This window comes from Juglans regia, chromosome 8, assembly GCF_001411555.2.
Source record: "Juglans regia cultivar Chandler chromosome 8, Walnut 2.0, whole genome shotgun sequence".
NCBI lineage: Eukaryota > Viridiplantae > Streptophyta > Magnoliopsida > Fagales > Juglandaceae > Juglans > Juglans regia.
This window is the reverse complement of record NC_049908.1, coordinates 5,839,773-5,855,306: the sequence shown is the minus strand read 5'-3', so window position 1 is coordinate 5,855,306 and position 15,534 is coordinate 5,839,773. Positions and strand designations below refer to the sequence as shown.

Below are 15,534 nucleotides of genomic sequence, written 5' to 3'. Positions count from 1 at the left end.
CGTTAATTGTATACTTTATATTCCTTTTATATCCATTTATGAGGGCCCCAAAAAAAACTGAACCTACCGACAACATTTTTAAAATTTTAACCCAAGCCAAATCCCATTTCATTTCGTGTATTTATGCTGGAAGACAAGAAAGCAATAGGATTCACGAGGCAAAAAACACTCAAAACACAAATCATTGAGAAGTCAATCCAAAAGTTTAAGATGAGTACGTGTGACATGAAAAAGTTATAAGCGTCCTCGAACATATTGGTTTAGTTAAAATGAAATGATTTCTACAGATTTAAAATAGAGAAATTTTAAATAAATAAATTTCATATAAATCATTATAAAAAGTGTAAAAACAATTATGTTTTATTAGTAAAATTCAATTTTTTATAAGATTTGTACGAAACTTATTTATTTATAGCTCGTTTGCATAATGAGATGAAATGAGATTGTTTTAGATGAGTTAAATAAAATATTATTTTTTAATATTATTATTGTTTTATAATTTGAAAAAATTGAATTATTTATTATATTTTATTTAAAAATTTTAAAAAATTATAATAATGAGATGAGACGAGACGAGATAAGATAAGATGATTTTTAAAATCGAACAGTGTAGAGTTTAATTCAAACGGAGCTTCCTCTCACATAAATTAGGAAAATAGTGCTGCTTTAGAATTCAAAGGCTTCGTTTGGATCACAAACATCTCTCAATTCATCTCAATTCATCATTACAATTTTTTCAAATTTTAATATAAAATATAATAAACAATTTAATTTTTTTAAATTCTAGAATAATAATAATATTAAAAAATAATATTCTAACAATATTTTATCATCTCAACTCAACTTAACTCAACTCACTTTAACATCCAAACGCAATCAAAGACTTCTTGATTAGTATTCGCATTTGGCCCCAATACGTGAACAGTATCAACACGCATATATCAATAATGGAACAGTGCTTGGTTGTGTGGAAAACTAACTCTTTATAAACCTTATTTTCTTCCCTTTCCTCTTCAACATTCACAGTAGGAGTTCATGATTTTTATCACGAGAAATAAAATCAATTAAGAAATATATGCTCTTCTATTAACAAAAAAAAAAAAAGATTTAGAAATAAACTAACATCAAACCATAGTCGAATTGTCTAGATTCTAGTCCAACTAAATATAAAAAATGAGTAATATTATATAATTTTAAGATACTTCATTTGAAAAAAGTGAATTCCGATATTAAAAATTAATTTATTCATATGGATCTTAAATTTAATAATTTACCTATTTTTTTTTTAAAGAGAATAATAATATATAGGATTTGTGCACTCTAAAAAGTTTACAATACTAAAATATCAAGCACAAACTAAGACATAGATATATTACATAGAGAGAGACCCTATTGTTGATTTGATTTTTAGAGACTCGTAGCTCGTCGTATATTTATTTTGAAAAAAATTCAATCCTATATGATAGTTTAATTTGGAAAGAATATATACAAAGGTGAATTGTCTATTTGAGGTATATATTATATGGTCCAAAAATTCCCACCAATGTGGCAATAAAATTTGAAAGCTACATATACTATATACTACGTGTTGGATTAAATAAGAAAAGAAAAATGAAGATGATGTGTCGATTCATCTTATCCGGTTGTTGATATCTATGACCATGAGAATGCAGACTCGGCACGAAGGACAGAACCACGTGGCAGCTCGACAAAGTGCCTGCCGGATCATCGGAAACTATCTACAACACGCAACCTGCGCACGTTAAAAAGGTTCCCAGATCCTTTCGCCACATAAAATCCACAGTAAAAATTATTCGATCTGGGTCCGCGTAAAAGCCTTAAAACATCAAAAACCTTGCATTTCCATTTGAACACGTCGGCATCGTAAACTTCACCCGCCGCCGCATATTAGCATATTCCCAGCCATTTCGCTCTTCTCACTGCCTCCTTCACGTGATCCGGTTTGCATTTGGGAGAGAAGTTCCCTATTGCTTTTTCGCTAATCTCGCTTTGCAAGGTAATCTATTTTCTTCTTTGTCATTTTGGTTGTTTGAATTTTTTTTATTGGATAATTTTTCTGTATATGTCTTACGGAAATTTTCGGTTCCGTTCTTTCTGGAAATTGATTAGTTAGTGGTCTGAAGCTAGTATGGTAAAATTCAGCTACTGTTTTTTTTTCCCGTCTTAAATAGATGTTCGATAGACTGAAACCAAGGGAAAATAGAAAAAAAGGCCAGTAGATGTGGTATATTATTACGCTTTTTGAGATCTAGGGTTTTGGACTTGGTTGGAAGCTCTTTCCTCACTAATGGAGGAGATAATGGAGGAGCAGAAAGTTTTTTTCTTTAAAACATTGTTTTCATGGGGCCATTGTTTGTAACGGACTAAAATTCAAAAATTTTGAAAATTTTGAAAATCACTCGTCTCATTATTATAACTTTTTAAAATTTTCACATAAAATAAAATAAAAAATTTAATTTTTTTAAATCTTAAAATAAAAATAATATTAAAAAATATATTTTAACAATATTTTATTTAATTTTTTAACTTTAATCTCATCTTATCTCTAAAAACAAACGAGGCCATATGTCCATACTTTTTACTATCGTTTGTAAACTCTAGTTAGGTATTGCTCATGTATACTCCCTGTATACTTAGATTTTGCCTACTTTTATGAATAAAATACTTTGTCACTCTGTCAGTCCGGTTGCTGAACAACCTTTGGAAAACAAAAAAAGGGGAGAAATTGACTCTTGGAATATTTAGCAGTGTTTTGTTCCCGAAAGTTGCAAATGAAATTTCCTCTATAGTTTACTCATGTACAATTATCTGGATTTTAAAGAAAGCAAACGCTACATTTAGTAACAAGTATCCGCCCCTAGATTTTGAATTGTAATAAACAGTACTGTATTTCATTTCCATGCACTGAATTTCCAGTTCTTCCCATTGGCACGTGCCACATTTGTTTGGTAGTCTGAAATCCTTAAACGAAGTTGCTTTACAAGACTTTGGTTTTGAAGATTCGATTGAGTACGGACTGCATTGAGATCTTGTGCTCCCAGTGGCATTTGCACCACAATTCGTTGATGGCACCTGCTGGTTCTATGCGATTGTCCTGTGAATTGGGAATATACAGTAGTTATGGATGTGGTAAACAAAACCGAGTACGTGATCAATATCTCTCTAATATATTTACTAGTGCTTTATAGATTCTTTCTTTCAACTATACAATGCTGAAATTCTGTTTCTGTTTTGCTCACAGAGTGTGATGGGAGAGGTTCGATTAAACTTGGTTCGCATCAATCTCTCATCAAATAGTTTGGTAGGGTTTCAAAGAAGTCAGAAATTTATGTGCCTTTTTTGTTGCTATAGGAACATTTTTATGTTACTCGGCAGTGTTTCTCGAATGCTTGTTACATGCTGTCGTATTCTTGGGTGCGGCTCAGTGTTTTAGATATGTGTTCTTTGTCCTGCATGTGAAGGTTTCAGCAGGTCAATGCTTTGAAGTTAGCATACAATGCCTGCAAACATGCTTTGTGTGTGAAAGGAAGAATGAATGCTCTCATTTATCTAGTGTCTAAAGGCTATGGAAAACTCTCTTTTGATTTCAGCGACAAGATGCCTGGAGTCTCCATCTTTTGAGCTGTGTGCGTGGTCCAATATTTCCTGTATCCTCCGGATGTAATATTTTGTTGTGCCGTTCTGTTATAGTACCTGGGGGAGGAAATGAGATTCCTCTTCTGAAATCTGCAGCTGTGGTTTTGAAAAGGTACATCCCTTTTTTTTATTTTATCTGAAAATTCTCATTCCACAGGTAGTATAGGTCTGCATGCAAACCCCATATCACTGGAAGCCTTGGAAAGGTCATGATTGAAATATTCCTGCAACATCTCATGCATGTTGCTATGTCTCTTCAACTGAATCAGCTTCCTATAGATATCACTCATCTTGTTGCAGCTGCATGAATTTCTTTTCTTGCTATCCTTTTCCTTTTGTAGCCTGATAAATGTTTGATGCAAAGAGCCCAGCTAGTTACAGGGCTCTCTCTCTCTCTCTCTCTCTCCCCTAAGTGCTAAGCTTGGATCAACCACTGTCCTTGCAGTTGCATCAGTAATAGCATGAATGGAAACGGATTATGGCACTAAATTAGATTACTGTTTCATGATAATGTTAAGTTAAATGCTTGATTAGGTGATTTAAAGTTGGTCAGTTGGGTTTAAATCTGGAAGAGGAGAGGCAAGGCAAGTCAATTTTGTCTTTAATTTTTGCATAAAATTGGGTTTTTCTTTTCTTTTCTTGGACATTGGGTCACTTAGAACACTTGAGGGAAAATGCTGTGTTTTCTCATAGGTTTTCCGTTTTTGCTAGTTGGGACCAGTGTTTGTTAGCCTAGAGTTTACAGGTTTTTATGAGTAGTTGTTTTGTGATGGATTTGAGTAGGAATGTTGTTATTGATAAAAAATGTTTTGAGATTACGAAGACGAATGCAAAGTGGTGGAAAATCACCGAGAGCAGTTGTCGCGCGGTGAATCACATCTTCATTGAGCAAGACTCCTTGGGGTGGTTGGCTGGCATGGTAGAGGAAGGTATAGTTTCAGAGGGTCCCTCTGTTTTCATCAGGTCGCGTAGAATTGGTTCTCATGCGTTGGTGATTCAGAGACAACGCAACTCATATGGGAGTTTCTTCTCCTTATCAGAGTTTGGTCAAGAGAAATGTCGTGGCTTACTTGTGATTCCAGAAGGGAGGAAAGGTGTTGGTTGGAGGATTTTTGGTGAGTTGTTGAAGGAAATTGCTGCTACTGCTACCGCGACCTCCTCTGTTTTGGGAAGGGATAACAGAGGGAACCACCCATGGACGCTGCCTCCTCCACTACCACAGGGGCATGGAGTTTTTTCTTCGTACAAGGAGGCTCTGTCTGGAGCTCCAATACTTGCAGAGGGTGCTGGTCCTCTGATGAAGACGCGGCTCTTCAATGAAGCAAGTGTTTGCAGGCCTTTGTCGGGGCCAAGTATGGAAACTTTGCTACTGGCGTTGGCAGAGATGGAGAAGCAAGTGGGTGGATTAATACTTAATATGGGTATATTAAAACGGTGTGTTGAGGAGGGACTTCAGAGGGAGAAGCTTTCTGTGGGGGGCCAAGGTGAAGGCTTCTGTAATGGGCCTGTGGTCGAATATGGGCTTAAGGGGAAAGGAATCATTTCTGCTGGGCCTGCCAATCTTACCCAGCAGCCCGTAGCCCAGGGTGCGAAGCCTGCGTGGAGACGAAAGGAAGCCCACGGCGCTAGCCCAATGTCGTCGCTACCGTTGGTGACAGGTCAGGCCTCCTCGTCGGTGGAGGCGAGTTCGACGGTGGCAGTGGTGGGCCTGCCGGTGAGTTATGTGCTGCCTAAAGTGGTGTCGGCAGGTCGTAGAGTTGAAGATCCGATTATTAGTCCTGCCGGAATCCTCGCGTCGGCGACTCAAACGTCGGTATCCCTGAAACGGAACCCGACGACGCAATCGCCGGAAGCCTCTGATACGTTCACGGAAGTCCTCAACGAAGTCAGCGGCCCTGCGCAAGCTTTGCTGGAACACGGGGCATTTTCGAAGGGGCCGCCACCTTTCATGGTGGCTCAGACTTCGCCGCCGGTATGTTCTGGCCTACCTCACGACCCTTTGGTGATGAATACGCTATCAGTGCCGTCTCATATTCCTTTGTTGGAGGTAGTTGAATTTTCGGACTTAGTAGAGGCACAGATAGAGACATCAGCTCCTTCTGGGCTGGTTTCTGTTCCCCTGGCTGTGAAAACAGTAAACATTGCGTTGGAACAGGTGGTAGAAGAGTCCGGTTCTCTCGAAAACTCTGGTTCTTTGATTCTGTTTACGGCTAATAGGGATAGGGAGGAGGAACCTACTCCACTCTATTCCTTTCATCCCAATGTGTCAGACTGGGTTATCCGGAGAGCAATGGACATTAAGCACATGGTAGGAATTTCTTATGGGGATTTTGAAACTGAATTTATGGTCTTACTTACAGCTGTAGAGGCGGTGAATGCCCAAGCAAAGTCTGATCAATCATTGGCTTCGGCTAAAAAAAGGAAAAGAGAACTCAAAAGGTTAGATTGGGCTATGAAAGAGGATGGAGGTGAGAAGAGTTCTACTCGGGAGCGTAGTAAGGGGAGGGGGAAGATGGTTGTCCCATGAAACTAAAAATAATTTCTTGGAATGTGAGGGGGCTGCATGATCCTAATAAGCGGCTCCAAGTTAGAAATTTACTTCGCCAGTGGAAAGGGGACATCATATGTTTACAAGAGACTAAATTGGAAGTTATTACTAGACAAGTAATTCGCAGTTTATGGAAAGGACAACATATTGGGTGGTCCTACCTACCATCAAAAGGTGCTTCCGGGGGTGTTCTAATTATGTTTGACACAAGGGTGGTGGAAAGGGCGGAAGAGTGTGTGGGTGATTTCTCGGTGTCTTGTTCTTTTGTCAACTTAGAAGACGGCTTTAAGTGGGCTTTTGTTGGGGTTTATGGCCCTAATCTTGATTCAGAGAGAAGATTCTTGTGGGAAGAACCGGCCGGAATCATCAGTTGGTGGGAGCTACCAAGTTGCATAGGGGGTGACTTTAATACTTCTTTTTCCAAGTGAGAGGTCGGGATCTTCTCGTATCACTTCAGCCATGAGAGATTTCTCTGATTTTATTTCAGAACAGGAGCTCATGGACATTCCACTATCAGGAGGCACTTTTACCTGGTCCAACAACCGTGACTGCCCATCATGGTCGAGGATCGATAGATTTTTGCTAACACCCGATTGGGAGTCACACTTTCCGGATGTGGCTCAAAGAAGATTACCTCGTTTATGTTCTGATCACTTCCCTATTATTTTAGATTGTGGAGGCATCAATGGGGGTAGAAGGTATTTTAAATTTGAACATATGTGGCTTAAAACTGACGGTTTTGTAGACAGGGTTAGACAATGGTGGACTTCCTATAGTTTCCAAGGCTCTCCAAGTTTCATTATGGCTAAAAAGTTGAAAGCGCTGAAACAGGACCTGAAGCAGTGGAATGAACAAGTTTTTGGCAATGTGCTTCAGCAAAAGCGCTCTCTTTTAGAGGAATTACAGGACTTGGAAGGTGAGGAGGAGGCCAGATCCCTTTCTGATCCTGAAAAAATCCATAAGAAGCAGGTAGTTGCTGATCTTGAAAGGGTTACTTTGATGGAAGAGATTTCACGGAGACAGAAATCAAGGGTATTCTGGCTTAAGGAGGGGGACAAATGCACGAAATTCTTCCACATGATGGCTAACTCTCACAGGAGGAATAATGCTATTGATACACTGATGGTAGATGGGGCAACTTCTTCGGATCAGACGGTTATCAAAAACCACATTCAACAATACTACCAACAATTATTATCAGAAGAGCATAATTGGAGACCGAGAGTGGATGGGTTGTCTTTTAATATTTTAGATCAGCACAGTGCAGGGTGGTTAGAAAGGCCTTTTATAGAAGAGGAAGTGGGCAATGTTATCAGAAGTATGTCAAGTGATAAGGCTCCCGGTCCGGATGGGTTTACCCTGGGTTTTTTTCAAGCCTGTTGGGAGGTGGTCAAGGAAGATCTTATGCAAGTCTTTCTTGAATTTCATTCTAATGCTAGTTTTGAAAAGAGCCTAAATGCCACCTTTTTAGCCCTCATTCCTAAAAAGGTGGGATCTAGGGATGTGAGGGACTATCGTCCCATTAGTCTCGTGAACGGGATGTACAAGATTCTTTCCAAAGTGTTAGCAAATAAACTAAGCTCGGTGGTGGAAAAATTAATTTCGAAGCCGCAAAATGCGTTTGTCAAAGGTAGACAAATCCTTGACTCGGTTCTTATTGCAAATGAAGTATTGGATGGTCGGCTTAAGTCTAGAGAGCCTGGGCTACTTTGCAAGCTAGACATGGAGAGAGCTTATGATCATGTCAACTGGAAGTTCATTCTTTATTTACTTGAAAGATGTGGTTTTGGGGGGAAATGACAGAAATGGATAGAATTTTGTATCACTTCAGCTCGCTTCTCCATCTTGGTAAATGGCTCTCCGGTGGGTTTCTTCAACTCCTCTCGTGGCCTGAGACAGGGAGATCCACTCTCCCCTCTACTTTTTTTATTTGTCATGGAAGCTCGCAGTAAGATGATTGAGGGGATTGTGGATGGTGGGTTACTCCAAGGTTTTTCGGTAGGGAATGGTGTTCTTAACATTTCTCATTTGTTATTTGCTGATGACACACTTATTTTTTGTGGTGTACACCTCGGTCAAGTCTAAGACTTGAGGGCGTTACTCCTTTGCTTTGCAGTAGTGTCAGGATTGAGCATTAACCTCGCTAAGTCGGAAATAGTGCCAGTGGGGGCCGTCCCCGATGTGGAAATTTTTGCTTCTACCTTGGGTTGTAAGATATGTTCGCTTCCTATGAAGTATCTTGGTTTACCGTTGGGTGCCTCTTTTAAATCTGAAAGGATTTGGAATGATGTAGTCGAAAGGGTGGAGCATAGATTGGCTGCTTGGAAGAGGCTTTACTTGTCGAAAGGTGGTAGGTTGACTTTGATTAAAAGCACTCTCTCTAACTTACCCACCTATTTCTTGTCTCTGTTCCCGCTTCCCACAAAGGTGGCTAATAGAATTGAGAAGTTACAAAGGGATTTTTTATGGAGCAGTTTGGGGGAAGAGTTCAAATTCCACCTGATTAATTGGTCTACAGTTTGTACCCCAATTTTTGGGAGAGGTTTGGGGATTCACCACTTGCTGAAATTCAATCAAACCCTCTTGGGTAAGTGGTTGTGGAGGTACCAAAATGAAAGGGAGGCTTTTTGGAGGGCGGTCATAGTTTCTCAGTTTGGGGAAGCTTGGGGAGGATGGTGTTCGAATGAGGTTCGAGGCACTTATGGAGTGGGTTTATGGAAAAACATTAGGAGTCTTTGGGGGACATTCCGTGAACAGGAACATTTTGTTGTAGGCGATGGTTCGCGTACCGTTTTTGGTTTGATATATGGTGTGGTAACCATTGTCTACGAGATACTTTTCCTACCATCTTTGCGCTTGCAAGAGCTAAGGAGGCATCGATTGCCTTTCTTCATTCTTCAGCAAATGGCACCCCTCAATGGAATATTGACTTCATTAGGGCAACCCATGACTGGGAATTGGAGTCTTTTACGGAGTTTTTTGCGGCTTTATATTCTGTAAGTATTCCAGGAGGCTCCGGTGATAAGTTGTATTGGAATCATTCTAAGAAAGGTATCTTCTCGGTCAGTTCTTTTTATCAAAAGCTTACGAACCCCGGTTTGTCTATATTTCCGTGGAAGAGTATATGGAAGACGAAAGCTCCTTCAAAAGCAGCCTTCTTTGTCTGGACAGCGTCTTTGGACAAGATTCTTACCATTGATAATTTGAGGAAACGACGGGTTATTATTCTAGATTGGTGTTGTATGTGTAAGAAGCAGGGGGAGTCTGTCGATCATTTGCTTTTACACTGTGAGGTGGCTAAGGCTGTATGGGATGATGTTTTCTTAAGAGTCGGACTGTCTTGGGTTATGCCTTGGAGATTGGTGGATTTCCTCGCAAGCTGGACAGGACTACACGGAGATTTTCAGGTAGCGGCAATTTGGAGATTGGTACCAATATGCCTGTGTTGGTGCATTTGGAGGGAGAGAAATGCTAGATGTTTTGATGATCAAGAGAGAACAAGGGACGAGCTTAAAGTTTTCTTTTTTAAGACATTGTTCCTATGGGTGGGGGCTATAGTTTGTAACGGACGTAGTGTCCATGATCTCCTTCTTTCTATTGTTTCTTCTAGCTAGGTGTGTTTTCATGTATACTTCCTGTGTACCTGGGCTATGCCTATTTTTATGAATACATTATTTTTGATTACCGATCAAAAAAAAAATGCTTGATTATGTAACATCCATTGAAAATAAACCACGTGTTGTTTCTCAGTCTGCTTCACACACTTATGGGAGTAAGGAGAATGTTCGTATTAAGTGCTGCTATAAATTAATTGCATTTTTTTTTTATGTGGCTTCATCCTTCTTTTTCTTCCCCATAAAAATACTTTTATTGTAATACATATTTCAGGTCATATGATGCTCTACATGGAATCTCTCCTGCACTTAAATTGATTCCTGCTGTCAGTATCATTGCTTTTGCTGCTTGGGGTCTCGGGCCACTCCTGCGTCTCAGCAGGACCATATTTCTTCATGTAATTAAAATGTTTTTCTTTTATAGTGCTAATTATTAAACAGTGGTCAGATCCCTGATGCCTATTCACTCCTTTATGACAAATTGCTGCAGAGAAATGATAGTACCTGGAAGAAAAGTACTACACACTATGTTATGACTTCTTATCTTCAGCCTTTTCTTCTTTGGACTGCAGCAATACTCATCTGCAGGTGTCTCTCTATGTTTTAAGGAACTAGAGTTCAGATGTCTTTCCAGAACATCTAATTGTATCCCTCTCCCTCCTATCAGTACTAACTACAGCGTGCCTTGTTTCAGAGCATTGGATCGTGTAGTCTTACCTTCAGAAGCTAGCCATGCTGTCAAACAACGACTTCTGGATTTTGTGCGGTCACTATCGACAGTGCTTGCATGTGCCTATTGTTTATCAAGGTGAGTGTAGTGCCTAATTCTCTCTCTGAAGATTTGCTGGTTATCAGGAATATCTACTTCGATATGATGTTGTCAACATGCTGGATCTTATCTTTCTGAGGGTTCAGTTACTCTCTCTCTCTCTTAGGTCTGGTATCATGGTTTGTGGAATTATGGTTCTTATTTGGTGTATCTTTCCCTCTGCAGCCTGATTCAACAAGCACAAAAAATCTTCATGGAGGCAAATGACTCTAGTGATGCAAGAAATGTATGTTTCTGTTCCTTTATCATGTTCTTAATATTTTTTCCATCACACTACCTCCTTTATTCCTCTTATCATGTTCTTATTACTTGATGAATATGGGTTTGCTACAATGATTGTGTTAGGAAAGTGAAGAGAAAACACATACTGTGAAAGGTTTGAAGTTTTCATGCATGTAGGCTGTACAAAATGAAGGCAAATTTTAAAGAAGCATGGTACACATTTTGTTAAATTGCATCTGGTGTTTACCCCTTTTGAACTTTCTGAGGAAGCATTGTGGCATACCTCCCCTCCTTCTCTCTTTTCCTTGTTTTGTCCTTTGTTTTTTTTTTTTTTTATTCTTTTTGTATAAAGGAGTCGGGAAATGAATTTAGCAATTCTGGGGGCACTAAATTGAGGGCAAAAGAAAATGTCATTTCACAACAGTTGATTCTTTCTTTGGCAGATGGGCTTCAATTTTGCTGGGAAAGCTGTTTATACTGCAGTTTGGGTTGCTGCTGTTTCATTGTTCATGGAGTTGTTGGGTTTCTCTACCCAAAAGTGGCTAACTGCTGGTGGTCTTGGTACAGTTCTGCTCACACTTGCCGGTCGTGAGGTACATCTATCTTTTCTTGTCATATTGACAGTTTTTGTGTTTGTAGTAGCATGTCTTATATCATCCTTGTATATACCTGTAACATTGCTACCTGACCATTGTTACTTTGTCCTTTTGTTGTTAAGATAAATGTCCATTTATACCAAAGCTTGATACATATGTTTTATGGAATTCAGATATTTACTAATTTCCTTTCAAGTGTAATGATTCATGCAACACGGCCATTTGTTGTGAATGAATGGATTCAAACAAAGATCGAAGGCTACGAAGTTTCTGGTACAGTTGAGGTTTGTATTAAGTTTGGTTCCTTTGCAAAATGGCTTAAGAACTCTGCCACAGTACATAGTTTTTGCCCATCTAATGAATGTTTTCCTGTATATTTTTCCAGCATGTGGGTTGGTGGTCACCAACAATTATAAGAGGCGATGATCGTGAAGCAGTACACATACCAAACCACCAGTTCACTGTTAATGTTGTGAGGAACCTTAGCCAGAAGTCACATTGGCGCATCAAGACCCATCTTGCCATCAGCCACTTGGATGTTAATAAGATTAATGTAAGAAGCAATTTTGGTTTCCTTGTGAACAAAAGACTTTCTGTTGGTTCTTTCACCTAATATGGCATATTCATCATCTCTTTTCTTCATGCAGACTATTGTGGCTGATATGCGTAAGGTTTTGGCCAAAAATCCTCAAGTAGAGCAGCAAAGGTTACACAGAAGAGTTTTTCTAGAAGATGTCAATCCAGAAAATCAGGCACTTATGGTGAGGCCTTTGTTTTGGCCATTTATGTTGTTAATCTGTTTATTATTCAGTTTCTTTGGAGCAATAAATTTGTCAGTTTTTCATTTTTTCGAATATTACAATATCCTATTCACATCCGACTTATAAGATGACTTGAAAGATATATATGATAAAAATGAAATGTTATTTCATGGTTTCGACAAGTTTGCAAGAACATATCATCTAAGTTTCTGTCCTTTCAATTTACTTGTTTAAAAAAAAAAGTTGTGGCCTTCAATGTGGGCTCCCTGAGATTGCATTCTATCTTAAAAAGTAATTTGTTTGCTGACTTGTGGTTGGATAGTGGTATTAGTTGTTAATAGGTGTAAGAGGGATGTGCTCAAACTATAGCTGTTAATTCGTCACACCAGGCTAGAGAGCAGTTATCCAGTTACTTATGAAATATGTTCTTTTGAGCTCTCGTGAAAGTTTGGTTAGATTTTTATGTGCAGAGTTCAACGCTTTATACTTCTATGTGGCATCTAATTGCTGCTCTTCTCCACAGTTTGAGTTCACCTTTTTGTTGCTTCATATCAATTGAATGTTTAGAAGATGTGCAGTCTACTATAGTCCCTTTCCTATCCTTTGGTGCGGTTAATGATGAGTATTGGTTTTATTGCAAGTGTTAACATCTGTCCTTTGGGTGATACTGTTGCAGATTTTGGTATCTTGCTTTGTGAAAACTTCACGTATGGAAGAGTACCTTAGTGTCAAGGTAAGACTATGGAATGATGGCGCATCTTGTGCAGAGTAATATATAACAGATAATGATCAGAGAAAATATACGGCTTCCTTTTTTTTTTTTTTTTATCAAAATAATGAAGATATTGATCATGTTATTATGTGCATTTATGTGCTTGGATCCTTACTACTGTGATTGACTCTCCAAAACTTCACCAGAAGTATAGCTGCCAGATATTATTGGAAACTATTTGAGTAAACTTTGATTTTAGATGCCATATTAATTCTATGGAAGCTTCTTAGAGGACATGAGAAACCACAGCCTGTCATAAGAATTGGTTATTACTTATTAAGATAGACAAGTCTTAAAGAGGAGGGTCCCTGTTTTCTAGTACTAACTATTAAGGATTCTAGGTTTATTGCTTGGTGGCCGGCAATTTGTGGTAATGGAACTTTGGTTGTGTCAAAACACATTTTTCATTTCTGGATGTTAGTTTTGATTCCTTTTTAATGTTGTAGTTTTTCATCGACCTGGAATTTATCTCACTGATGATTATTTAATTGAATGAAACAGGAAGCCATACTCCTGGACCTTCTCAGAGTTATCAGCCACCATCGGGCCCGGCTTGCCACACCCATCCGCACAGTACAGAAAATATACAATGGGGGTGACTTGGAAAATATTCCATTTGCTGACACCATTTACACTCGTTCGAGACCATATGCTAACCGTCCCCTCCTACTTATTGAACCCTCTAATAGAATCAGTGGTGATGATAAAAATAAGAGTTCAGCTCGTCCGATGCGTAATGTAGAAAAGGATACCAAGGTTGAAGCAGTATCAACACCTGACTCCAAGGCAGATACAAATACTGGATCAGCTTCGAGTCTTGATCCAAAAACAGATCCCAAGACTCCCGCAATGTCAACCTCAGAAACAAGCTTAAACCCTAAGGCTTCAGCAGTGCAAAAATCTGACACCAACATGAATTCGGTGTCTGACTGTACAGCCCAAAACAACTCTGAGGTGCTGCAGCTCAAGCATGAAAACACGGGAGGTGCAGGGAAGGAGACAATGGAACTGAATTCCAAAGGTGTAACCCATCACGGATCTACAGTCGAGAAGCCATTAGCTTCTTCCCTGGAAGCAGGCAGTGAAACAGAAATTTCTTCAGCCTCTTTACAAGCAAAGCAAGATGGTGGGAGGGCTGTTGCATCGTCTACAATACCGATGCCTCACTTGGAAGAGAATATCGTTCTTGGCGTAGCTTTAGAGGGGTCAAAACGTACGCTTCCAATTGAGGAAGAAGTGGCTTCATGTCCAACAATTGAAGAGTCAAAAGAGTTAACTGCTGCCAGAAATGGGAGCGAGTCTCCACCCATTACCAACGATAAGAAAGACGGTCCAAATGCCGGCAATTCCTAGTGTCACACGAAGTGATTAGCTTCATCAGAAAGGTGGTGATTGCCGATATTGTAATCCATGCTTCAGCTGATTGAAGTTGTACCAGTGTATGCAGCTGAGTTTTTGAAAGCTGCATTACATAATGTCCCATTATTGTAAATTAGTACTGTAGAATCAAACATTCATTGCCAGCTTGAACCACCAAAGGGCCGAAGGCCGCCCGGGTGCAGCCAGAGGTGGGCCGGTAAAAGCCTATCAGTTGCTGCCTTGCGGGCTTTATGGTTTGTCTTTGTTTTAGATTGACTCAAATAGGGTGAAATCTTAGGTGTTTTAAATCATTTCATTATATATTTTATTTGGTGGACGAGATGGATGTTCACCAAGGTTTATTATTGTGTTAGGCTAGTTCTATGTATGGTAAATTCCTCATAGCCGGGGCTTGTATCCCTGTTCAAGGAATTACTTCCAAAGCCTCGTACCCAAATTCCGAATGGCGTCTCAGATGATAAGGGGATTGGGCACGTCCTTTAGTCTTCGTTTTTCGTGCATTTCGTCTCCGTTGATCTGCTGACGAGATTAATCTGTTGATGTGTGACCAACATTTTCAAGTTTGGAAAATTCATGCATATCTGGAGAAGCCAATTATCTTGTTGATTAATCAGTTGCTCATCTTCCAAGAAGCTTGGCAGGGATAATTTACATAAAAGAAATCAGGTTTGCATAGTTTTACGCAATAAACAATCTACTTTTTTGTTTTCACGAGTTTGGTTTTGGGACTTTTGGTTTTGTTTGTAAACGGTACTCCTCGCCAAAAGCGAGAGTTCAAAAAATAAAATTGGTATATAATCCTTTTTCACAAAAAAAAAAAAAAAAAAAAATCCAAATTCATGCACGATGAAGCAAAATCTAATTCCTTCATTGAGCAACTTTTTTTTCTTAATTGCTTCAAATGCGCCACAGGGAAATAACATAATTTAAAATAATAATAAAAAAAAACGTTACCGAAGAACAACGCTTGAAACTTCAAAGTTCAAAGTTCATTATATCTTCATACGTATAAAAGCTATAAACGCGCAATCGCTTGGCTCCCGTCAGATCATGAGTGCCCATTAAATTGAAAACAAGCCTACGTTCAAAACCAAGTCTTCTATCCAATCAGCACATGGTTTGGATTGTAAGTTCACGTTCAACGAAACCCAAATG

The 15,534-nt window shown here is 39.1% G+C and overlaps 1 protein-coding gene across 4 annotated transcripts; it reads left to right on the top strand.

The window, feature by feature from the left end:
* The first annotated feature begins 1,680 nt into the window (after window positions 1-1,680).
* LOC109020580 (mechanosensitive ion channel protein 3, chloroplastic-like) lies at window positions 1,681-14,790 on the top strand. Of its 4 annotated transcripts, none has more exons than XM_019003072.2 (14): window positions 1,681-2,017; window positions 2,974-3,164; window positions 3,263-3,322; window positions 3,612-3,769; window positions 10,094-10,217; window positions 10,310-10,407; window positions 10,514-10,627; window positions 10,814-10,874; window positions 11,314-11,463; window positions 11,640-11,750; window positions 11,852-12,019; window positions 12,114-12,227; window positions 12,904-12,960; window positions 13,501-14,790. In XM_019003072.2, exons 2-14 carry the CDS (start codon window positions 3,087-3,089, stop codon window positions 14,350-14,352), a joined length of 2,145 nt encoding a protein of 714 aa, XP_018858617.2. In that variant the 5' UTR covers window positions 1,681-2,017; window positions 2,974-3,086; the 3' UTR covers window positions 14,353-14,790. The 4 variants fall into 4 exon arrangements, with proteins under 4 accessions (XP_018858617.2, XP_035549234.1, XP_035549235.1 ...); XM_035693341.1 differs by having other exon boundaries at window positions 1,780-2,017; window positions 3,021-3,164; XM_035693342.1 differs by having other exon boundaries at window positions 1,780-2,017; window positions 3,006-3,164.
* Window positions 14,791-15,534: the final 744 nt, after the last annotated feature.